At 42.1% G+C, this 24,473-nt stretch overlaps 2 protein-coding genes across 2 annotated transcripts; both read right to left on the bottom strand.

Moving 5' to 3' along the window:
• Positions 1-13,684: 13,684 nt before the first annotated feature.
• LOC109871142 (leukocyte cell-derived chemotaxin 1-like) lies at positions 13,685-17,875 on the bottom strand. The gene is made up of 7 exons (XM_020461982.2): positions 17,744-17,875; positions 17,420-17,563; positions 16,416-16,556; positions 16,190-16,303; positions 15,507-15,660; positions 14,748-14,944; positions 13,685-14,235 (listed from the first exon to the last, which is right to left on the bottom strand). Exons 1-7 carry the CDS (start codon positions 17,801-17,803, stop codon positions 14,011-14,013), a joined length of 1,035 nt encoding a protein of 344 aa, XP_020317571.1. The 5' UTR covers positions 17,804-17,875; the 3' UTR covers positions 13,685-14,010.
• Positions 17,876-19,215: 1,340 nt separating this feature from the next.
• On the bottom strand, positions 19,216-24,209 carry LOC109870668 (protocadherin-8). The gene is made up of 3 exons (XM_020461260.2): positions 21,334-24,209; positions 21,032-21,230; positions 19,216-20,790 (listed from the first exon to the last, which is right to left on the bottom strand). The coding sequence occupies exons 1-3, from the start codon at positions 23,740-23,742 to the stop codon at positions 20,471-20,473; spliced, it is 2,928 nt and encodes a 975-aa protein (XP_020316849.1). The 5' UTR covers positions 23,743-24,209; the 3' UTR covers positions 19,216-20,470.
• Positions 24,210-24,473: the final 264 nt, after the last annotated feature.

Here is a 24,473-nt window from a genome sequence, read left to right as displayed (position 1 = left end):
GGCTAAGCTATGTTAGCTCGATACTCTTCGGCCTAATGCCCAACACTCAGTCTCTGCATCTATACACCCATTGTTCTTCAGGCTCTGTCCAAGCTACATTCTTAGAAAAAAAAGTGCTAAGTAGAACCATACAGAATTCTTCGGATTGTCACATTAGGGGAACTCTTTTTGTTGCTGGGTAGAACCCCCTATGTAGGGTTCCTCAAAGAACAGCCTGTATATGGTTCTACCTAGAACCCTCTAGGAAGGGTACTACAAATAACCATTTATCATCTAAAGGTACTTCCTAGAACTGCCTATGAGAACCCTTCTACTGAGAATCCTTTTATCTTTGCAGGGTTCTTCCTAGAACCCCCTATGAACTGTTCCGCCAGCCTTATTAGAATTTAAAATGTCATTATTTATGACAATACATTACTTAAATCACAAGGCCTTTCTTTGAGGGCCTAGTTATACACTAACACATTGGTGTTAGGTATCGCCTGGTTTACAGGCCACATCAGGCCTGAAAATTACATTATGCTGGCTGGCAAAGTGATGTGTATTGGAATCCAGCCAGAGTTAGGATAGACAACAAGTAGGATTATTAATCACCCAATGTAGTGACCAATCAATGTAAATACAAAACCACAGATATTACATTAAAACAAACAATTCTGAAAATCTCACTGCAATAGAGCATTCTGGGAAATATTATATATGGTTCTAAGAATCATCAAATAACTATTTCTTCCAAAAACGGTTCTTAGGATGTTAAATGTTCTAGGTAGAAGAACCCTTTGATTTACAAAGAACGCTTTTCTTACAAAAATGATTATTCTGATTTAAACAGTTCTTGGTAGAAACCTATCCCTAGGCATTTGAAGCTGAAAGTAATTCATGTTAACAGCCAATATAAACTAGGGATACAGTGCATTCAGAAAGTATTCAGTATTTTTCCACATTTTGTTACATCACAGCCTTATTATAAATTTGACTCAATTGTTTTGTTCATCAATCTACACAAAATAGCCCATAATGACAAAGCTAAAACAGTCATTGTCTTGTTGGAAGACAAATCTCCGTCCCAGTCTCAGGTCTTTTGCAGACTCCATCAGGTTTTCTTCCAGAATGGTCCTGTATTTGGCTCCATCCATCTTCCCATCAATTTTAACCATCTTCCCTGTCCCTGCTGAAGAAAAGCAGGCCCAAACCATGATGCTGCCACCACCATGTTTGACAGTGGGGATGGTGTGTTCAGGGTGATGAGCTGTGTTGCTTTTACGCCAAACATAACGTTTTGCATTGTTGCCAAAAAGTTCAATTTTGGTTTCATCTGACCAGAGCACCTTCTTCCACATGTTTGGTGTGTCTCCCAGGTGGCTTGTGGCAAACTTTAAACAACACTTTTTATGGATATCTTTAAGAAATGGCTTTCTTCTTGCCACTCTTCCATAAAGGCCAGATTTGTGCAATATACGACTGATTGTTGTCCTATGGACAGAGTCTCCCACCTCAGCTGTAGATCTCTGCAGTTCATCCAGAGTGATCATAGGCCTCTTGGCTGCATCTATGATCAGTCTTCTCCTTGTATGAGCTGAAAGTTTAGAGGGACGGCCAGGTCTTGGTAGATTTTCAGTGGTCTGATACTCCTTCCATTTCAATATTATCGCTTGCACAGTGCTCCTTGGGATGTTTAAAGCTTGGGAAATCTTTTTGTATCCAAATCCGGCTTTAAACTTCTTCACAACAGTATCTCGGACCTGCCTGGTGTGTTCCTTGTTCTTCATGATGCTCTCTGCGCTTTTAACGGACCTCTGAGACTATCACAGTGCAGGTGCATTTATACGGAGACTTGATTACACACAGGTGGATTGTATTTATCATCATTAGTCATTTAGGTCAACATTGGATCATTCAGAGATCCTCACTGAACTTCTGGAGAGAGTTTGCTGCACTGAAAGTAAAGGGGCTGAATAATTTTGCACGCCCAATTTTTCAGCTTTTGATTTGTTAAAAAAGTTTGAAATATCCAATAAATGTCGTTCCACTTCATGATTGTGTCCCACTTGTTGTTGATTCTTCACAAAAAAATACAGTTTTATATCTTTATGTTTGAAGCCTGAAATGTGGCAAAAGGTCGCAAAGTTCAAGGGGGCCGAATACCTTCGCAAGGCACTGTATATTGGCATTAATATAGCATAGCTGAACTCCTGTATCAACCCTATTGCTCTGTACATGGTCAGCAAATGATTTGAAACCTGTTTTTAAGGTAAGATACAATATAATCTTCCTCATTATTTGCTATTTCAGTTCTTACACATGAGACAGAATAGGTATAGGCTGACAGTGTGATGGATGCTGTATGGACTCTGTTTAAGGTCATTCCTGCCTCACTGACTGACACCACTACATTTGTGAGGGCAATGACTTGAGGAGGTGATAGTTGAAGAATACAGTCCTGGAAAACAGTGACCAAAGCTGAACAGGTCAATGCGGAATCATCGTACACTCATAGCAAAGGTTTAATCTAAGGGCATTCACAGTGCTAGTTTGCATGTTAATAAGAACATTTACAGCAAAGTAAATCTTGGAAATCTGAGTCTGTTGATAGTAATTTCTGCAGCCCAGAACCCAAATCTCCAGCCAGCTATATTAAGTCTGTCCACAACATATTAATTGATAGTTTGGTGGTTGACTGTATGTCTTTTTGTCTATGTCCCTTAGAAATGCCTATGTTGTTGGTGCATACAGAGTTCTGTCTTACTATCCAGGTCTGTACCAAAACATTTCAAGCTTCTACTTTTAAAAATCCACCTTTCCAGAAACAAGACTCTGACCATTGTCGCTTGCTGTAGACCACCCTCTGCCCCCAGCTGTGCCCTGGACACCATATGTGAATTGATTACGCCCCATCTATCTTCAGAACTCGTGCTGCTAGGTGACCTAAACTGGGACATGCTTAACACCCCGGTCATCCTACAATCTAAGCTTGATGCCCTCAATCTCACACAAATTATCAATGAACCTACCAGGTACAACCCCAAATCCGTAAACATGGGCACCCTCATAGATATCATCCTAACCAACTTGCCCTCCAAATACACCTCTGCTGTCTTCAACCAAGATCTCAGCAATCACTGCCTCATTGCCTGCATCCGTAATGGGTCTGCGGTCAAACGACCACCCCTCACCACTGTCAAACGCTCCCTAAAACACTTCAGCGAGCAAGCCTTTCTAATCGACCTGGCCCGGGTATCCTGGAAGGATATTGACCTCAGCCTGTCAGTAGAGGATGCCAGGTTATTCTTTAAAAGTGCCTTCCTCACCATCTTAAAAAAGCATGCCCCATTCAAAAAAAATGGAACCAGGAACAGATATAGCCCTTGGTTCACTCCAGACCTGACGCCCTTGACCAGCACAAAAACATCCTGTGGCATACTGCATTAGCATCGAATAGCACCCATGATATGCAACTTTTCAGGGAAGTTAAGAACCAATACACACAGGCAGTTAGGAAAACTAAGACTAGCTTTTTCAAACATAAATTTGCATCCTGTAGCACAAACTCAAAAACATTCTGTGAAGTCCATGGAGAATAAGAGCACCTCCTGCCAGCTGCTCACTGCACTGAGGCTAGGAAACACTGTCACCACCGAATCCACTATAATGGAACATTTCAATAAGCATTTTTCCACGGCAGGCCATGCTTTCCACCTGGCTACCCCTACCCCGGTCAAGAGACCTGCACCCCCCACAGCAACTTGCCCAAGCCCCCCCCCCCACCCCCCATTTCCCCTTCACCCAAATCCAGATAGCTGATGTTCTGAAAGAGCTGCAAAATCTGGACCCCTACAAATTCATCATCTGAGATTCACAAAGATTGGAAAGCTTCCACGGTCATCCCCCTCTTCAAAGGGGAGCCACTCAAGACCCAAACTGCTACAGCCCTATATCTATCCAACCCTGCCTTTCTAAGGTCTTCGAAAACCAAGTTAGCAATCAGATTACCGACCATTTCGAATCCCACCGTACCTTCTGTGCAATGTAATCTGGTTTCAGAGCTGGTCATGGGTGCACCTCAGCCACGCTCAAGGTCCTAAACGATATCATAACCGCCATCGATTAGAGACAATACTGTGCAGCCGTATTCATCAACCTGCCAAGGCTTTCGACTCTGTCAATCACCACATTCTTATCGGCAGACTCGACAGCCTTGGTTTCTCAAATGACTGTCTCGCCTGGTTCACCAACTACTTCTCAGATAGAGGTCAGTGTGTCAAATCGAAGGGTCTGTTGTCCGGACTTCTGGCAGTCTCTATCGGGGTGCTACAGGGTTCAATTCTCGGGCCGACTCTCTTCTCTAAATACATCAATGATGTTGCTCTTGCTGCTGGTGACTCTCTGATCCACCTCTACGCAGACGACACCATTCTGTATACTTCTGGCCCTTCTATGGACACTGTGTTAACTAACCTCCAAACAAGCTTCAATGCCATACAACTCTCCTTAGTGGCCTCCAACTGCTCTTAAATGCAAGTGAAACTAAATGCATGCTTTTCAACCGATCGCTGCCTGCACCTGCCTGCCTGTTCAGCATCACTACTCTGGAAGGTTCTGACTTAGAATATGTGGATAACTACAAATACCTAGGTGTCTGGTTAGACTGCAAACTCTCCTTCCAGACTCACATTAAGCATCTGCAATCCAGAATTAAATCTAGAATCGGCTTCCTATTTCACAACAAAGCATTCTTCACTCATGCTGCCAAACATACACTCGTAAAACTGACCATCCTACCGATCCTCGACTTCGGCGATGTCCTTTACAAAATAGCCTCCAACACTCTACTCAGCAAATTGGATGTAGTCTATCACAGTGCCATCCGTTTTGTCACCAAAGCCCCATTATACTACCCACCACTGCGACCTGTACTCTCTCGTTGGCTGGCCCTCGCTTCGTACTCGTCGCCAAACCCACTGACTCCAGGTCATCTACTAGTCTTTGCTAGGTAAAGCCCCACCTTATCTCAGCTTACTGGTCACCATAGCAGCACCCACCCGTAGCACGCTCTCCAGCCGGTATATTTCACTGTTCACCCCCAAAGCCAATTCCTCCTTTGGCCGCCTTTCCTTCCAGTTCTCTGCTGCCAATGACTGGAACAGACTGCAAAAATCACTGAAGCTGTAGAATCATATCTCCCTCACTAACTTTAAGCACCAGCTTTCAGAGCAGCTCACAGATCACTGCACCTGTACATATCCCATCTGTAAATAGCCCATCCAACTACCTCATCCCCATACTGTATTTATTTATTTATCTTGCTCCTTTGCACCCCAGTGTCTCTACTTGCACAATCATCTTCTGCACATCTATCACTCCAGTGTTTAATTACTATATTGTAATTACTTCGCCACCATGGCCTAATTATTGCCTTACCTCCCCATTTGCACACACTGCATATAGACTTTTTCTACTGTATTATTGACTGTATGTTTGTTTATTCCATGTGTAACTCTGTTGCTTGTGTCAAACTGCTTTATCTTGGCCAGGTCGCAGTTGTAAATGAGAACTTGTTCTCAACTAGCCTACCTGGTTAAATAAAGGTGAAATTTAAAAAATTCTGCCTCAAGTTTTGCCACTTTAAGAGGTGCAGTCTATATTGAAGTCAAAGTTACAGGAGCAAGCTGAGCAACATTAGAGCTGAAAGCCTCCACTTGAGTAAGAGGACACTTGGCAACTTAACACAATAAATTACTTTGACATATGTACGTTTTTTTCTTGCGTTGTATTTTGTTATGTTCTTGTTTTTCTGTCTATCTGTCTATGGACGTTTGTCTGTAATTACAGTGCCTTGCAAAAGTATTCATCCCCGTTGGCGTTTTGCCTATTTTGTTGATTTCTATGTGGATTTCATGTATTGGACATATACAAAATAGTCCAAATTGGTGAAGTGAAAAAAATTACTTGTTTCAAAAAATTCAAAATGGAAAATTGGTGTGTGCATATGTATTCACCCCCTTTGCTATGGAGCCCCTAAATAAGATCTGGTGCAAACAATTACCTTCAGAAGTCACATAATTAGTTAGATTGCACGCTGGTAGACTTTATGTAAGTGTCACATGATCTCAGTATATCTACACCTGTTCTGAAAGGCCCCAGAGTCTGCAACACCACTAAGCAAGGGACACCACCAAGCAAGTGGCACCATGGAGACCAAGGAGTTCAAGAATATGGCACCACAACAAACCTGCAAAGAGATGGCCGCCCACCAAAACTCACAGACCAGGCAAGGAGTGCATTAATTAGAGAGGCAAAGAAGAGGCCAAAGATAACCCCGACAGAGCTGCAAAGCTCCACAGCGGAGATTGGAGTATCTGTCCATAGGACCACTTTAAGCCGTACACTCCACAGAGCTGGGCTTTACGGAAGAGTGGCCAGAAAATGTTTTAAAAAATAAGCTAACACGTTTGGTGTTCGCCAAAAAGCATGTGGGAGACTCACCAAACATATGGAAGAAGGTACTCTGGCCAGATGAGACTAAAATTGAGCTTTTTGGCCATCAAGGAAAAAGCTATTTCTGGTGCAAACCCAACGCCTCTCATCACCCCGAGAATACCATGTTTTTCATCGGCAGGGCCTGGGAAACTGGTCAGAATTGAAGGAATGATGGATGGTGCTAAATACAGGGATATTCTTGAGGGAAACCTGTTTCAGTCTTCCAGAGATGTGAGACTGGGACGGAGATTCATCTTCCAGTGGGAGAACGACCCTAAGCAGACTGATAAAGCAACATTTGAGTGGTTTATGGGGAAACATTTAAATGTCTTGGAATGGCCTAGTCAAAGCCCAGACCTCAATCCAATTGAGAATCTGTGGTATGACTTAAAGATTGCTGTACACCAGCGAAAACCCATCCAACTTGAAGGAGCTGGAGCAGTTTTGCCTTGAAGAATGGGCAAAAATCCCAGTGGCTAGATGTGCCAAGCTTATAGAGACATACCCCAAGAGACTTACAGCTGTAATTGCTGCAAAAGGTGGCTCTACAAGGTATTGACTTTGGGAGGGTGAATAGTTATGGACGCTCAAGTCTTCATTTTTTGGGGGTCTTATTTCTTGTTTGTTTCACAATAAATATTTTGCATCTTCCAAGTGGTATGCATGTTGTGTAAATCAAATGATACAACACCCCCCCCCAAAAAAAATAAAAAAAATATTAACAATAATTTCAGGTTGTAAGGCAACAGAATAGGGAAAATGCCAAAGGGGGTGAATACTTTCGCAAGCTTCTGCGTTGCCAAGATGTCCGATTCAGTGTTGTTCTATGAATGTAATTCCAAGACTGATTTATTTTGATCAGTGATGAAATGCCTTTTACAGTAACAAGAGGTCCTCTTCTTATCTTATTTTTGATGATGACTAGAGTTATGTCTGTGCTTCTGTGAATGACAAATAGCTTATGGCTGTTCCTCATTGACTTTATTGGTTCTGCACGCTCAGTCTCACGTCTGACTCTAGGCGTCACATTTACTGTTAGTGGTATACTGCTGTTTTAGTAACAAAACCTGTGGCACTGTCTGTTGTGAAATGGTCATCAGTTGAACATCTTCTTTTTGGCACGTGACACTCCGACAGAGAGAGTGAGACCTCAGGCCTTGGCTCACTCCCGACCATCACACCATGTTTCACCGACAACCTACATCATACACATTATAGGTTGATATGCCTCAGCCCGTAAAATGACTGTATTGTTTCAGATGTTTACCTGGAAAACCTGGCCTTAAGGCAGTTAGTGTTGGCACATATCCAGCATTACACGCTCTTACCACCTGGAAAGAGATTACCCAGATACATAGAGAATAGTGCTCAGTTTCTACAAATGCTGCTGTACCTCAGCAATGTACAGAGGATTTAATGAGAATTTTGAAAGAGCTTATAGCCAAATTAGTTCTCCTATTTAATATCAAGACTGTGTCAGAGAGGGCATGACAAATTATTAGGACACAAATGTATATTTCCGTCGCTCAGCGAGTCTGAGAGAAAGCCTTCCTCTCACATCGACTTAAACGTTTGTGTTGCTCCTTTTTACATCCCAATCCTAGAGAAACCTATCAAATCTGAGACACCGGTGGGTTCCGCCTTCCCTGCTGAATGACTGATGGTGGCCTATTTTTAATGCATTGTTAAATGTGTAATGCATGGAGACACTTTATAAAAGACCTGCGAGTGGAAAAGAAGGAAAATGGAGGTGGCAGAATGGGGTCAGAAAGGGGGAGGGGGGTTTGAGCACCTGATGGGTCCTGTCACCAGGACAAGGCAAGCGCAGATAGGAAGGATTTCGTCTATTCAATACCTTATCAATCGACTGAACTATTTCAGCAGGAATTCTATTGCTTCCCATAGTGTATGGAAAGTGTCACTTCTGGAGCGAGAAGCTGACTTTCAACCTGTTATGAAAAGATCGTAATTAGCTGTCAGGGCCAGATCATTTTAATGCAATATAATAATGTTCTGAACGAGAGTTTCTGTACTCCAACGTTACATCCTGTACCTGGCAGACTGTAAAGTATGTGTGTGTTATTTATAAAGATGTCAATAGTTGCATTTTTTTTTTATGTTTTGGGAGATACAATGATTTATGCCCAGACATATTAAATAGCATCCATGAATCAAATCATGGATAAAATTGTGATTTGTGTAAGATATTGCTCAAAGTCACTCTTATGGCCCCATGTAGGTTCTTGGTTTTTCTTTTGATCTTCAATTCATGTAAATGTCAAACACATTCCTGTTTATGTATGATTGTAATCCCCTTTTCCTTTTCCAGTGTCAGAATACAACATTGTTTACCTCCTTTGTCTGCTTCTCTGCCCATTTCACATTTCACCAGTAGGCTGCGCTAAAGATTTAACGGAATCAATCTCAAAGGAGACTTTCAAGTGCCAAAATGAAATGGACCAGATATATTCTCCTCCAACGTTAGTACGAACTCATAATCATAATCCCCTAAATGATATAATCGCGACGCATGTACAGACAAACGCTATCATAATCATGCAATTACAGGCTCATTTGAACAACCATCCTATTCAATCTGTGCATGATATTTCTCCTAAAATATGTTCCTTCGTAGTGAATAAAGGGCGGAGGGGGGGGGGGGAGCGTGCTTTCCAACCCACACTGCTTTGATACCTGCTGTGTTACAGACACTCATGCACTTCATCTTCCAGGGCTGCTCTAGTGCTTTGACAGCCTGGCACACACAGTGATGCTGTGGCACAGACACTGGGGTCATGGAACACTCCTTTACAACACAACCAATTTGTGTTGTTTTGATCCAGGAGACGATCTGGTATAGCAACTCATCCGAGCGGAATATCACAGGGAACATCTCAAATAACCGGCTATACTTAGACAATGCACAGTGTGAAATGGTTCGTCTCTCTATACATCTTTTTTAGAATCATTTTTTTTAAATTTTTTTAGCTAAGAAATCTTCCTTGTCTTGTTAACTTTGTGTTTTCTTTCTGATCCCCACTTTTCTCTCATATTCTCAATTATTGCTGGACCTTTTCCTGTCACAGCAAATTAACGCCAAATCACACAGAAACAAATTGTGTGTGCTATCCTGTTCCCCGCAGTTGTGCCATGACTGGCAGATGACATTGAGACAATCATGGCCTTACGTCCCCAGAGACTGTGACGTCGGTGTCAACTTCTGCGAGAGAGGGAGAGAGAGAAGTTGTCTGAGACCTTCCCGAAGTAATCTCTGTGCACACAAGACCCAGATACGGTTTCCCATGGTGGCACCGAGACTCCCCAGACTGTGGATTTAATTAAACAGTGTGAAATTAATTAATCAGTGGGGCGGCAGGTAAAGGGACTTCTCACTGGACCTGCTCACACAACCCAGACAAGCATTTCATGTGTACTGACAGTTATTCATTTGCTGTATGTTTTATTATAGTGTGTGAATATATATATATATATGGAGATCCGAGGAAAAGCAGGGAATATTAAAAATACACGAAATAAAGTATATCAAAATAACAACTCTCCAAAAATCAAAGTATGAACCTTTGTTTGATCTGTTCTATAAATTAATGTAAAAAAAATACTTCTGTATAATAATTTGCTGCAAATTAGATGGAAATTAGATTTAAAAAAAAATAAAATTAGTTATCTGGGGAATCTGCCTGGAGAGCTTTTTATTCTTCCGTCTGGCTCAAAATGCTGTCCATATGGTAATTATGTACAGTAGTGTTGCAGGAGTATTGGTCTGATGCCTACTGGCAGAAGGAGTCTGCCTGTGACAAACTGCTGCTAGGATCTGATGTGAGTGGAGGGAGATAATGAGGCTGTTGTAAGCCTTAAGTATAGAGCCTGCCCCAGGGATGGCATATCTAAGCGCTCAGGCTCTCATTGTTGCACGTGCTGCAGAGGATTAAAAACACATTTACTTTCTTCTTCATAAACTTTGTCAGTACTCCCAGCAACACTTTTGGACAACTTGCTCTTTCATGTTGTAAGCCTCTTGACATTTGTGCGGAGGAGCTACTAACTTTACAATTTGCAAATGTGAAGTCTTGATTTGTGCCTTGAGGTATCTATAGCTCTGCTAAAGCCCGTCTAGAATAGGAGTACAAAACCAGTGGAAAGGTTTCTGCAAAACACATCGGGAAAGCCTGGGAAACAATCCCATTGTATTACTTAGACTTTAGTACTGCCTTAATCTCAAAGCATTTACTAACAAGGTAAAAGTACAGTAGGTGGTCCTTTCTCAAAGCAAGTCTATACAATCCCTCTCTGTACTAGAAAGATAACCCACCTCCATCATTGTGGCTTTCTCTGTAGTCAGATGCAATATGGAAACGCCCACCATACTAACCATCTCTTTTGAACCAAGAACCAATCATACAGCCCCCTATAATGGCCAGTTTACACCTACACTCCACCTACACACAGGTTTGAAATTCAAGTAAAAGAAGGCAACTGTGTGCAATACATGGAGAGGCAAAGTAGACAGTGAACAGTGCATGTAGAGAGATGCTGGTGCCTAGGAGAAGTTCAACATTTCATTAAGTACTAGTGTTTCGTTAGATGCAAACAGGTCTAAATAAGCAATTTACAGTTTGAACGTACTGGAATAAACAGGGCCTTTTTGTACAGAACCAGCAGGCATTTAATTAATGGGCATTTGGGGCTTGCATACTAAATACGTTAGAGGGAAGGCTGCCACTACAGCCTAAGGCAGGATAACTTCAGAGAGACCTGCTAACAGAAGGGGGGAGTCAAACCACTGGGCTAGTGGTCACTCAACCATGGGATTAAAAAGCTTTTAATCCATGTTCCAAAATCATTCTCACCATACAAGGGGAAAATAAAAGAAACATGTTGATATTTCCATGGGAGAAAAAAATCAAGTCATGTTACGCGCTCTTTTCTGAAAATGCCACCAACAATGAAAGCATTTCAGTGTTCTCTTGCGGAAAAACATAATGAGCAGGTTTAAAAGGTTTTCTGTGTACTGGGTTAGATGCAAAATGGACTGTCACTACCGCTTATTCTATTAATGTCTGAATGTAATGGAAAACATGCAATCAAATGCAGGGAATGCCTGCCAGTGTGGCTCGCACTACTAATGTGTTAGAGGCAACAACAAGCCTTTTCCAACAGACCAACTCATGTATTCACGGCATATTCCAGAAAGTGCAAAAGCTTGATTAGTAAGCCCCCATGTATCAAATAAAATCGTTACTAGTTACAAGTGTCTACATTGTATTACATTGAGGTATGCAGGTGCCTGTGAAAGAAAAAAAAGAACCTTTTGAGCTTGCGTTCTTGCAGTTTCACACAGCTGCAGTCAGAACCCTGCCAGCCTGTCCTTGTTTTGATGGACGATGATGAAAAGCCTGGCACTCCCCCGCCCTGGGCTGTAAGTGGGCTGAGTTGGACTCTGTGTCTATGGTTTCCCATTAGCAAGGGAGTTCAGGTTTGCAGTCTGGCTGCTGGGCACAGCGGGTCAGTGCTCACAAAGGCCTGTTTGTTCCCTGGCCTGAAGGGCTCCCTGGGTAAGCATGGCTCCAGAGGGGAGACAAACACACTGGGGCTGCTACTCCTCCAACACATTTGTCTCTTCCACCCTCTACAGGGGTACATTTCTCTTCTAGGGAGGGATGGCAAAAGGAAACACATTTTTTTAGAATGTGGCCCGGGGATACGATAACTTCTGTTGTTCTGGGCAATGGAATTCTCTCAGTGTAAATAGTTTTTTTTGGCTTTGCTTTGTGGTGATTGCGATTTTTTTCTTGGCTTTGAGTTTTTCCCTCTTTCCTGGTTGTCTGTAGAGTCAGAATGTTTTCCTTAGTGTTGTTTCTTTAACCAGGATATATCCACACTGTGCAAAAAGGATGACCTAGTGGCCTTCACTATACTCTATCTCCTTAATTGACCTTCCAATTACACAAATGACATATATAGAGTGTCTGACTTAGTTGAACTGAAGTTCATACTACTCTGAAACCCAATGGGGTCAATATGATCAATTAATTATTTCATGCTACCTCTCATATTCACACGCACTGTCAGGCTGTCATTTCTAAGAGACAAAATAAATGGCAGCCTCGTCTACTCTTGCTCTTACTGCTGTCAGGTCAGAGATACAATACAGCGCGGCAATCTACAGTCCAAGTATAACTCCATTATTGAGAGGACTTTAAATTGGGAGCTATGTGACACACAGCGGGTTGATTTAGTTTAATGACCATGACAGTGACAGCGCAGTGATGGAAATTGGACTCCCCCCTGCAAATTTACATCACTTCAGGGTACTTGGGGCTCTTTTAGCGGTTGCACTTCAGAGCACGAGCCATCAGGAGGTCCTGGATATGTCACGCTTGTCACCTTCCTTTAAGTGCATCTGCAGACGTGGGAGGGGGATTAATATTATATAGCCTACGGAGGCAAACGTACTGTCTTATCAGCACTGCAGATGTGATAAGCACCTCGACCCCATGAAAAACCAGGAAAGATCTCTGCATCAACACAAGCATCTCTTTGTGTTTCGCCTTCACACTGCTACATGCTTTCAATGGCGCTTCACAGACAAAACGGGTGCAATTTCACATTTGTTGTAATTTGACGAGCAGGGATCATTCCATGTGAAATCGACTCGATCTCAGCGTAACCCTTTTCAATTATTTAGGAAGTTGGAATATGGCTTTAGATATGCTGGTCTGATTTCCATTGATTTGCAGATGGGTGGGGGGGGATTTACACTTAAACTCCAATCTAGATTTTGGTGGAAAATGGGTTGGCAGGACATTGTGATCATGTCATGTGGCTGCTTAACCTCCCTCCACACCGGTCTCTTTGCTTTTTACTGAAGTGTCACTTTTACTGAAATGAAATGTCAGTTTCCCTGACACTCATTTCACATTAGATCACATTAGTTCACCTCAACGAAAATGTGATTAGCACGGTCATTAGTTTCAGGGGAAACCTACACCATACCGTCATAGAAACTGTACATTATCTTTATTAAGCATTTATAATGATCACTGTATACATTTCCATACATTCCATCAAAGACAGTGTAGTGCAAAAAAGCATTGGTAGGCTATAATATGTTTACTGAAAAGATATGTTGAAAAGAAAAGACAGATATTAGGTTATGTTTATTCCCTAAATCAAAAGCTACTGCTGTGCTTCATTTGTTTTGGCCTTTTTGTTTTTTCAAGTGTTGCCTGCAGAGAAGGTGTACGTGCTGTATATGCAAAATGTTGCCATGAGGGTCCAGGTGGAAATGTGGCTCGACTGGCCTTTTCTCACTAAATCATGCGGCTGAGGTCCCTGTTTCATCCTAGCAAGCATCGCTCGCCTGCTGCGATCAGGTATTTACAACCAAATTAAAAGTTACAAAATAAATATCTGCATAGAAATGACAATATTGCTTACAGAACATGACCTTTCAGACCGTTTTGTGTATTTGGCATAATCGGTATATTTGGCTTGAGAAAATGGGTGTCCTACTTACACTATACCTAATATGCGGGCCACCCACCAGCGGCAAGGCAGAATCACTCGACAAGCTACCTGACAGCCTCTGTAGTTGTAGGGCCAAGGCCAGTGGCCACCCAACGGTTCGCAAATCCTCTGACAGTGGGTGTAGCTGCGTCGGCACTCTGAGCAGCAGATCCCCTGGTGGTCTAGCATTGGGTCAAAGGTCATGGTGCCCTCCTCTCCCTCCTGATTGCGCTGTGGAGTGGGAGGTAAGTTATTCATGTTTCTGTTCAATGTTTTCAAATTAACTTCATATGCAGCACACCATTTCTTTTCAGTTGTCCAACTGTCCCCTTTTCGGCATAGTCTACGGTTCTAACAAGCTGAATCAACGTGCAGTGGCAAAGTAGGTAATGATTTTCACTTCCGTTTGTGAAACGCAGGGCCATAAACACGGGGTGTAAAGTTATCACCTACTGCTAGTGACCTTAGATGGCAGCTGTTCATCTAACACCTACCCACCCATGGCACTTTCCAACTAATCTAGTGAGCATTGAGTGTGGGTTTGCACAGATCCCCCCCCCCCCCCCCCCCCCCCACTGTAGAACTCCTTGTCAAGGATGTTATGACATGTTTTGCCCTAACACAGACTTGGAAGCTCACCGTTCAGTGAAGTATCTTACAAAGGAAACCTGGGGTGCCAAAATAAAATCAAAGCTTGAAGAAAACAACTCCTCTTTAAAGTGTACCGACTTCTCAGTACTCACATGGTAGGGGTTTTCTGGGTTGTAGGCAGAGCCGGTGGCTGCTGAGCCCGTGGCCTCCGCCTCCTCCTCTGTGGCTCTCTTGGAGGTGCTATTCTCTGCACGGCTCACTGTGTTCCTCTCCTCAGCAGCTGCCTCAAACTCCTCCATGTCAAACTGACGCTTGGCTCTCTGGGTGTCTCTCTTTCTCCTCTCTCCATCTGTTCCATGAAGCCACAGGAGGCATAGGTATTGGGTCAATAACCACAAGGCACACCACAAATGTCCTCCGAGCAAAATTCTTACATCTACTCGGTCTCTCTGTCGTGCTGAATAATTGAATTAGTTACAGTGATATCAAGGATTCCTTGCATATTTCAAGATCATTCTTTTTTAATGTAAGACAATAGGGGACTCTTGTTTCAGTCTCCAAATAATGTACATCCTGAGAATGTTCAGGTTGTCTTGCTCACTTTTGAAAGACAAATCAGAATGGTTAAAGCATGTAAATTACGTTTACAGATGAAGGGCCACTGACTAGTCTGTGTTTATTATTGGGTAGAGGACAGTTCTACTGTAAATTGGGAAAACCAGTTCTACATCTCCTGTCTTGTGGTTCACTTCTCATTCGATAACAACTTTATCTATTTTGCAATCCATAATCTCGTTCTATAACAATTACATATCTCATTCTAGAACAGCCAACACCTATTCTACACTTAACTTTGTATTTCTCATTCTATCACCAAGCCATGTGATAAGCAAGAGCCATGACAGAGGAACCTTTAGGATAGGTGGGTTGGAGCCAGAAGATGGGCAGGTCTCCACAGAGGTCCAGGATCTTGGTGCTGAGGAAGCTGCTGTCCTTCAGGGGCTGGTCAGCAGCCACCCACATCAGAGACTCCTCATCAAACTTCACTGGCATGATCTCATCTTCCTGACAGGGTGAAAGACACCTCATGAGGCCATTATTAATACAGTATGGCCACAGGCTTATCACCATTTATAATGCATTTTACATCCATGTCATTCCATTTAAAAAATGATGTAAACAAATTAATTTGTTTATGTAAAGCTGTAATGAATCATTGACATATCCTTGAGTAATATAAATGAAAATCTAGAACAGAAGGGGGTGTCTATATGTTCACATAAAGTTATAGCATTATGGCTAGTTATGTTTAGTATATAAACTCTTAGAAAAAAAGGTTTCCAAAATGGTTCTTCTTACGCTGTCCCCATAGGATAACCCTTTTTGGTTCCAGGGAGAATCCTTTCCGGTTCCACATAGAACCCTTTTGGGTTCCATGTAGAACCGTCTGTGGAAAGGGTCCTACATGGAACCCAAAAGGGTTCAACCTGCAACCAAAAGGGTTCTTCAAAGGGTTCTCCTATGGGGACAGCCGGAGAACCCTTTTAGGTTCTAGATAGCACCTTTTTTTTTCTAAAAGTGTAGCTTACTGTACCAGGTCAAACATCAATGACTCCTTGTTGAGCGTCTCCACCTCTGGAAGGTTGGCCTTGATTTGCGATTTAATATAACACTTCTCCCCTCCAGAGAACCGGATTCCTGTAATTCCCTGAAGCAGGAGTCACAGAGATGGGATATTTACACTCACATCTTTGCTACTTTCCTAAGCACATGCCAACTCTCCATTGAACTACTTCGGAGAGAAAATAAGTACAACTCACAATGTGAAAGTCATGAATCTCCAACGCCTCGTCATTTCCACTCCCAGTTCGGAACCTTTCCAGATTATTATCGGAATCGATTTCCATGGAACCCTCCTCCACCTTTCCATTGATGCTCATACTGTAGTGTACATTGTACACCTAATGAGATTTTAAAATTGAAAGTTACAATGATATTCAAGGTCATGCATAATACATACAGTAAACAATCATAATAATTATTGAAATATTTAACTTGCCAGCTATGAGCTACAAGTGCTCAATAGAATGTTATAAAGCTCTATGTGTAGTACCCACACCTACAATTATAATAGCCAGAGATAGGCCAGCAAGCTTTCTAACAATAGCCTTTACTGCAAAATCCTACCATGACACAATGCTTCAAAATACCTCCCCTCCTTGTATTCTCATGTGCAACACTTAAAATACTGTGTGATGTGTCGTCCAATCACACAGCTGATTTGAATATAATGTCTCAGAGGAGGGCAGCAGGGCCTTGACATGGATCTATCTTGAGATGTTTGCCCTATAGGTGAGCCCATTATATCACAAATAAATATTGAAGTATCTCTAATGAGACAGTCACCACCACCAAGCCTTAGTTACATGCCCAAAATATTCACATGAACGCTATGTGATTCTAATGTGAAATTGGAAAGGTTGATATAGAATTAATTACATTATTTAACAGACATTTAATAAGATTTCGACCAGCAAATCCAAATGCCGTTTTCAAAGCCCACCATCCACTGGTAATATAGTAGATGTTTTGTTTTATGATGAATGATTGATTATGTGCATAGATTTGTTTACCAAAATAACAAAAAAAAATCTTTTAACAAATGTGACATGGTTAAAGGTGGCAGACGATTCAGCCTACATTTCTCGTTCCCAGGGTTACAGGTAGACCATCTCCCACAAGTTGAAGGTAGATTTACCTGTCTCGTCCGCATTAAGTTACATCATATAATGACCCATCAAATGAACAACAAATTAAGGCTTACATTTTTGTCACTGGCTTTCCAGAGGTAGAAAGCTCCAATAGATCCGCAAAGCATCAGCACTGCCCCGGCAATGAGAGCCGCAGCCCCAAATCTCAAGAGACGACCAACAGCAACGGGGGTCTTCGTGGCCGACGTACTGTATGCCTTTAGAAAGGTCAGAATGCTAAGTGAGCAACAATGCACACAGTCAATGTCAAAGCATAGCGCCACCAGGAAGCCATATTTCATTTGCAATTCAAACGTTGCACACTAAAGACAATGTAATAGGCTAGGCCTACAGCTCCCGGGAATATGCATTTGAATTGTTGAATTTAGGCTACTTACAGGTGGTAGGCATTGTTCAAAGTCCTCTGCAATTGGGACTTTCTCCGAAGTCTCTCCCATGATGGCGCACGTCTGTATGGTGATGGCGCACGTCTGTATGGCCACCGGTGTGGATTCTTTTGGTCGAAATGTCCAGTTTCAGTACTTCAGTGTGAATGACGTGCCACTGACGGAGGGCACGAGGAATTCCGGTGGTCGCCAAAATGGAATTTAGCATGTTTTTTTTAAAGACTGGTTTTAGTCCATTTTTACCATTATACCATTTATTTACACTCCATAGTTCCACGTTGGAGGTTGGTGAAAATGGAGCATGTCTAAAATAGCTAGGCTATAGGCTACTAAACTAGTTTCATATTTTGTTTGTTAAGGTTGGAATGTACATTTTAATTTGTTTTCTGCACTAATTAATTTCTCAGTGAGAAATGTGGATTTTGTTACTTTTACAGGTGTTCCTGGAATAGATTCACAAGAAGTCCAGGAGCATTGGTGAACTTTACCACAGGAGGCACAGGAGGTAATAACGTTGCTTTGTTACAACCAGATAGCTGGTTCAAGCAGCCCTAGCTGGCCTCTCATCATTACATTGTAGTTAAATGATTGGGGTTACCGAAATGCTGTCAGAGATTGGTCTTCATTTGGCCTTCTAACCAGACATGGCTTATTGTGATTCAGAAGAATGTGTCAGTCTCCAAAATCGTAGATTGGAAGTTCATGTGATTAGATGACTGGCCAGTCCCTATGGCCATCCTGCTCCCTCAGAGGTGATAACTAGAGCCATCATCTCCTTGTCTGTGTGCTCCTAATCATGACTAAGTGAGAAAGTGGACCTGAGACCTCGAGGGATTTGGATGTGAACGGCCACAGTTGCTTAGAAACAGGTAGAGGCTGGCTCACGCAATCTCTTATAGGACGATTGGTAAGCCAATAGCCAATCAGAGAGGTGAAGTGATTTTGACTGTCCCATTAGCAATGCATAATGGGTATGCAAATTTGATGTAGTCTTGTACATGATTTACTTGCTGGAAACACTATTTGGCCTATGTCACTGTTTCAAGTATGATCCTGTGCTGAGCGTATGCATTAGCCCTCAAGGGTAACTTTAGGGAAGCACTGAGCTGGCTAATTGAGGTTATTCTGTGTGCTTTATAAATATTTTCTGACGAGGATAGGCTACACAATGCCTCTGAGACTTATAAGGCAAGGTGCAATACCATGCAGCAGGCATGTCATGTTGATCATTTAGCTTTTCATGTAGCCACCTCTGATGAAATCCTGCCTTATCTATTTTGGATGAAGTTAAGCAACATAATATAGTTATAAATAATCAGTAAATGTTTCTAAAATGTTGCTATCAGGCATGATGTTGCCTTTTGTGCTAGGCTATATGAGCAAAGTTCTCGCTCAATAAAAAAAGGATGTATGGAACCACACTGTATTTTTAAGTTTGTTCTGTATGTGAAAAAAACACATCATTTGATTTGTAATATTTATTTCTGCAACGTAGTGACAAAATCTACTACAAACATGGTCATATTTGATACAGATTGTTTTCCACTTGATCAAGGGCCTGTTTAGCCAAAAGGTCCAATGGTCATGCCCCTTTAAATATTAAAATGTCAAACATGCTCTTCAAAGTTCATAATAAAATTGTAGTTTACATTGAATCATTATGAAAAATATATTCTTAATGTACAAAATCTTGCATATTACACATAAAACAATAAACAGTCATACAGCATATAAGGAGACTTGAAGACACTAAACACTCACTTTAACACTCTAACATCGCAACAATTGGCTATACAGTATATAAAGATGCATAATACTCATTAGATGGGTCGTTCCACGAAATGTGTGTCTTTTGCGTCCCTTTGGTATTTTAAGTAGAAATTGTGCAGATACATCCATTTTAAAAGCCTGTTATACTCAAATGAAGTGCACTTTAATTTAGTCCACATGGAAAATCAAATAAATCAGATTTTTTTATATGAAAGAAAAATCGGCATTTTGACATGTCCCTCTAAGCATCCTCTGTGACTTCTACTAAAATTTTAACCCACTTAACATCAACATTTCTCCAAGTTTTCACCATCATTGTAAAGCCCTAGTTATTTTGTTGCTTATACAAAGTCATTTCTGAAGATTATTATTTATTTCATGTGAATAGATTTTAAATAAGATTTTAAAAAAAAGGTCAACCCTGTTACGTGAATTCTTAAGTATATTGAACATTTAATAGTCAAATGAAAGTGTAAAAGCAGGTGAGCTGGTTTTACACTTTTTGGCAATTTTCTGGTGTTTTGTGGTGGAAAACTGAGCGGGTCACGCATAACACGGCAACCCTGTTAGGCTAGACATTTTTTTATAATTACATTTTGTTTGTGAAGCTAGCATTCAATTGCCCCTCCTGCTGCACACAACAAGCATCCATTCCCCATCACAAGGGGATTTATAGCTAATTTAAGATTAAATCGTCAACCATTTTACAGTCAACCCTGTTAATTTATTTGGCACTTACTGTAGTATTTTTTTAATAATTCAACCTCTTGAGATGGGTAAATGTGTGTGTTTTTTTTTAAATTAAGTTAAACATGTGCTCTTTATGACAGAATGTAAGAATAAGGTGAAATCAAAAGTTTTTTTGCACCAAGTTCCACAACTCAAAAAGGCACCTAATTGGTGGAACGACCCAGATGAGCTTTGATTATTGTTCATTGTCCAGATCTTTTAGGACTGTCCATACTCTGGGAGGGATATCTCATCAGTCTCTAGTATCCTGGCTGGTGTTGGTGGACATACCAGAATATAATCCAATTCTTGGTGCTGGACTTTTTCATAGACACTTTGCAGACCATTGATTTTGGGTAGGTGAGCCTGTTGGTAGTAGGAGTCTCTTTGCAGAGTGTTTCGCGGCAGAGAGGCTGTCTTGGAGAAGGTTGAGAGGTGTGGTCCATGGGAGAGGCTGGTATTGGCTCTAGTGGCAGAGGGGCTCCAGCATCGGTCTGAGTGGCCTAGGATTTTACACTCACTGGTGCAGGCCCAGAGACCTGTGGAAACAACACACCAGCCAAAACAGTTAGACCTTGATGAACCATGCTGCAAATGTTGGGGGTATTATAGCCTTCATTTTATGATACACTATTATCATTTAATATCTTGCCATAAAGACCTTGAGAACATCACAGAGAATAATGCCTTTCATTGAATTTTAAATAATGTGTCATCATTGTGACATATCATTGTGTCTGAAATCACATTAACAGTCTGTGATTGATTAGTAGTCCTTACTGTTTATCGGTGGGGAGTCTTTTTTGTGGCCATCTCCACTGATGTCAGAGTCGCTGTCGTTAAAGTCACTGTCTCCTTTCCCACTGTCCTTCCCACTGAACTGAGGATCTCGCGCGGAGATGGTTGTGAATGAATTACCCTTCCATATGGTTATGGGTCTGAGAGTTTCTTTCCTATAGCCAGGCAGTGTCGAATAACCCTGTGAGGAAGCAAACACAATACACACACATATTAGTTGTGATGGAAAAGCCAACAGCAAAACAATTGACAGCCATTCCATACAGCGAGCCAAAATGACTTACCTCCGAATTACCCTCCATTATTCTGTTGTCAAAGACACACTCTTTTACTTGTCTTCCATCATCAGGGGCTGTTTTTATTGTGTTGCTTGAGGCCAACGGTGCTTTCCCAGGGAAAGGGTGCACATCAAACACATTGCTTTTGTGGTTGGTGATCAATGAATCAATTTGTCTGCTCTCCCCCTTCTCCACGTGTGGCATGTCTTCATTTTCACTGTATCCCGCCTCTCTCTTAACCCGTTTGCGTCGACTGCAGGTGGTAGTGATTAAGATGATGGCTAGCAAGAGGAGGGAGCAGCTCCCTGATAGGACTATGATAATGGCTATGTCCCATTCAAAGATCTCCACACTGTCGTTTTGGACCCTAGCAGGAACACTGGGAGGAGTGCCTTCGATGAGAGTGAGGTGTATAGTGGCTGTGGAGGTCAGAGAAGGTGTCCCATTGTCATTGACAGCCACTAGGACTCTCAGTGTTTCAGACGGATCATAGTTCAGCTCATGAGTCACATGTATCTTCCCAGTAACCTTATTGATAGAGAAACCCAAGTGTCCCCCCTCTGTGATTTTGTAGGACATCTGCGCGTTAATGCCTTCTTCAGCATCCGTGGCCTTTATCTGGGTGACAACATAGCCTGCAGGTGCGTCTTTGGGCAGGAAAATCTCAGCTGATCCCTTATTAAGGATGGGCTCTATGATAGACGGAGCGTTGTCATTCTGATCCAATATTGTTAGATTGATGATGGCACTGCTCTGAAGCTGGGGTGACCCCTCATCGCTTGCCTGGATGTGTACCTCCAGATGTTTCATGACTTCATAGTTGAAGCTTCTCAGTGCATATATTGAACCAGAGATTGCATTCAGAGATACAAACGTGTTGACAGGTGATCCCATTATAACACTGTCTAAAAGTCTGTATGTAATTTTGCCATTAGTCCCCAAGTCTGCATCTCTGGCTTCAACCGTGGTTATATATGCCCCTGGTGCATTATTTTCCACCACAGAAACTTCATAGATAGGCTTAGTAAAGTGTGGGGCGTTGTCATTCTCGTCGCTTAGCCTGATGGTGTATTGTGTGATTTTTCTCAATGGAGGTGACCCAAAATCTTCAGCCATCACTGTTAAATTGTACTCACTAATCTTCTCCCTGTCTAGGAATGCTGCGGTGACAATCATGTAGCTGTCCTCATAAGCCTGTTGAAGTTTGAAATGATCGTGCCCATATAAAGTGCAGTGGACCTGGCTATTGACGCCCGAGTCCCTGTCCGAGGTGCTGATCAGCGCCACTAGGCTGTCCTTGTCTGCTGTCTCGCTGATATATGCGATGCCTGTTGAGATGGAGGTCATTGGCGTAATACTGATTTCTGGGGCATTGTCATTAACGTCTTTGATATGAATTATTATTTTACAGACGGCGGGGGTCGGGTTGGATCCTAGATCAGTCGCCTGAACGTCTAATTCATATGTTTTCTTTGTCTCAAAATCCACTGGGTTCTTAAGTCTCACGCGCCCGGATTTACTGTCCACTTCGAAAAGTTCTCTGATTTCTGCAGAAACCTGTTTTCCGAACCCATAGCCCACCTCTCCATTTAAACCCTCATCTGGATCAACTGCATTTAAGTTCAATAAAACGAATCCAACCTGTGCGTTCTCGGGCAAAGTTACCGAGAAATTATTCTGGTCAAAAACAGGACGGTTGTCATTAAAGTCTGTCACTTTTATTGTTATTTTCGTTGAACCCGACCTATAAGGGTTTCCTCCGTCTGTGGCAATAAGCTCCACCGCATAAGATGACTGAGTCTCCCTGTCTAGCTCTTTCATTAGCACCAACTCCGCATATTTAACCCCATCTGCTCTCAAAAGCACATCAATTGAAAAATGACTGTTGACAGAAATCTGATAGCTTTGGATGTAGTTTGAACCGACATCTGCGTCCTCGGCTGGGTCCAAATGAATACGGAACCCCACGTCGGCATTTTCAGAGATCTCAACTGTAGATTCCTTGTTTGGAAACTCCGGAGAGTTATCATTGATGTCTTTTACCTCCACCTCGACATGGATCAATTTGTACCTCTCTTTTGAAAAACTGACAACATCAAAAGTGATGAGACACTGTAAAGTGTGCCTACAGATTCTCTCTCTGTCAATCCTCTCCCCGACAGAAAGCTCCCCGTCGCTTTCTCTCACCCGGATAAAAGAATCGTTGAATTGTTTCATCATCCTGAAATTAGTATTGGAGCCGAAAGAGGGACTCAAGGACATGTCCTTGGCCAGGTTACCGATCACTGTTCCTGGACTTCCCTCCTCATTGGTCTGGTATTTCAGAGTATTTCCCTCAGACTCGGCTAGTGAAAAAAATAACATTTGTATTCCAAAAATCCACCCATGCCAACCTGTTAAAATGCCACACATCATGTTCAAGGCCGCGGTGGGTTTGTTAGTTAACAGAGCCAAGCCGTTTCACTTTCACTCAACCGATTTGACCACTTCACCTGGTGAAAATGCCTGCCGTCTACAGCAACAACAGCACCTTCTCTGAACTGTGCTGAAAGTCCGTTGTTCATTGCGCGCTGCAGCCAGTCAAGCAGGCGCGCTTGTTGCCTGCCGCCTTCCACACAGCTCCAAATCCTGCAGTGGCGAGGAGGTTTATACAGCTACGCATGCTAATGAGACGAAGTGTGACCAATCCTCCGCTTTAGAATTAAAAATAGCCCTCATGAAAGACCTCTAAGCCTGTTTTCAATGTACATAGAGCTAAAGCAGCAAAATAAAAAGGATATGCTCTGCTTGGAGTCAAGTCTCATGCATTGGTTTGTATCATCTGATTGCAACTGTCTTTGGTTGATATTGTGTTTGTTTGTTATATGTTTATTACGATAAAATTGCATTGCTAATGATTTATGTTGTTGTTGTCATCTATTGTACACGTTCCTCTAATAGGTTTTCTAGGTACAAAAAAAAAGGTTAAATAAAAGTAGACGAGAGATGAAGATTGGCTTTGGGGTATTCAGCTAGACTGCGGGTCACTATGGGTGTGTGAGAAGGAAGATATGGGGAAGTTATAGGTCAGGATGGATCAGTTTACATGGGCCAGGTTATGAGTGTGTGTGTGACTATCTAAGCAACACAACGCAATAAAGTAACAT

Source organism: Oncorhynchus kisutch, linkage group LG26 (genome assembly GCF_002021735.2).
Source record: "Oncorhynchus kisutch isolate 150728-3 linkage group LG26, Okis_V2, whole genome shotgun sequence".
In the NCBI taxonomy this organism is placed as follows: Eukaryota; Metazoa; Chordata; class Actinopteri; order Salmoniformes; family Salmonidae; genus Oncorhynchus; species Oncorhynchus kisutch.
The sequence above is the reverse complement of the archived record's forward strand: the minus strand, read 5'-3'. Positions and strand labels throughout refer to the sequence as shown.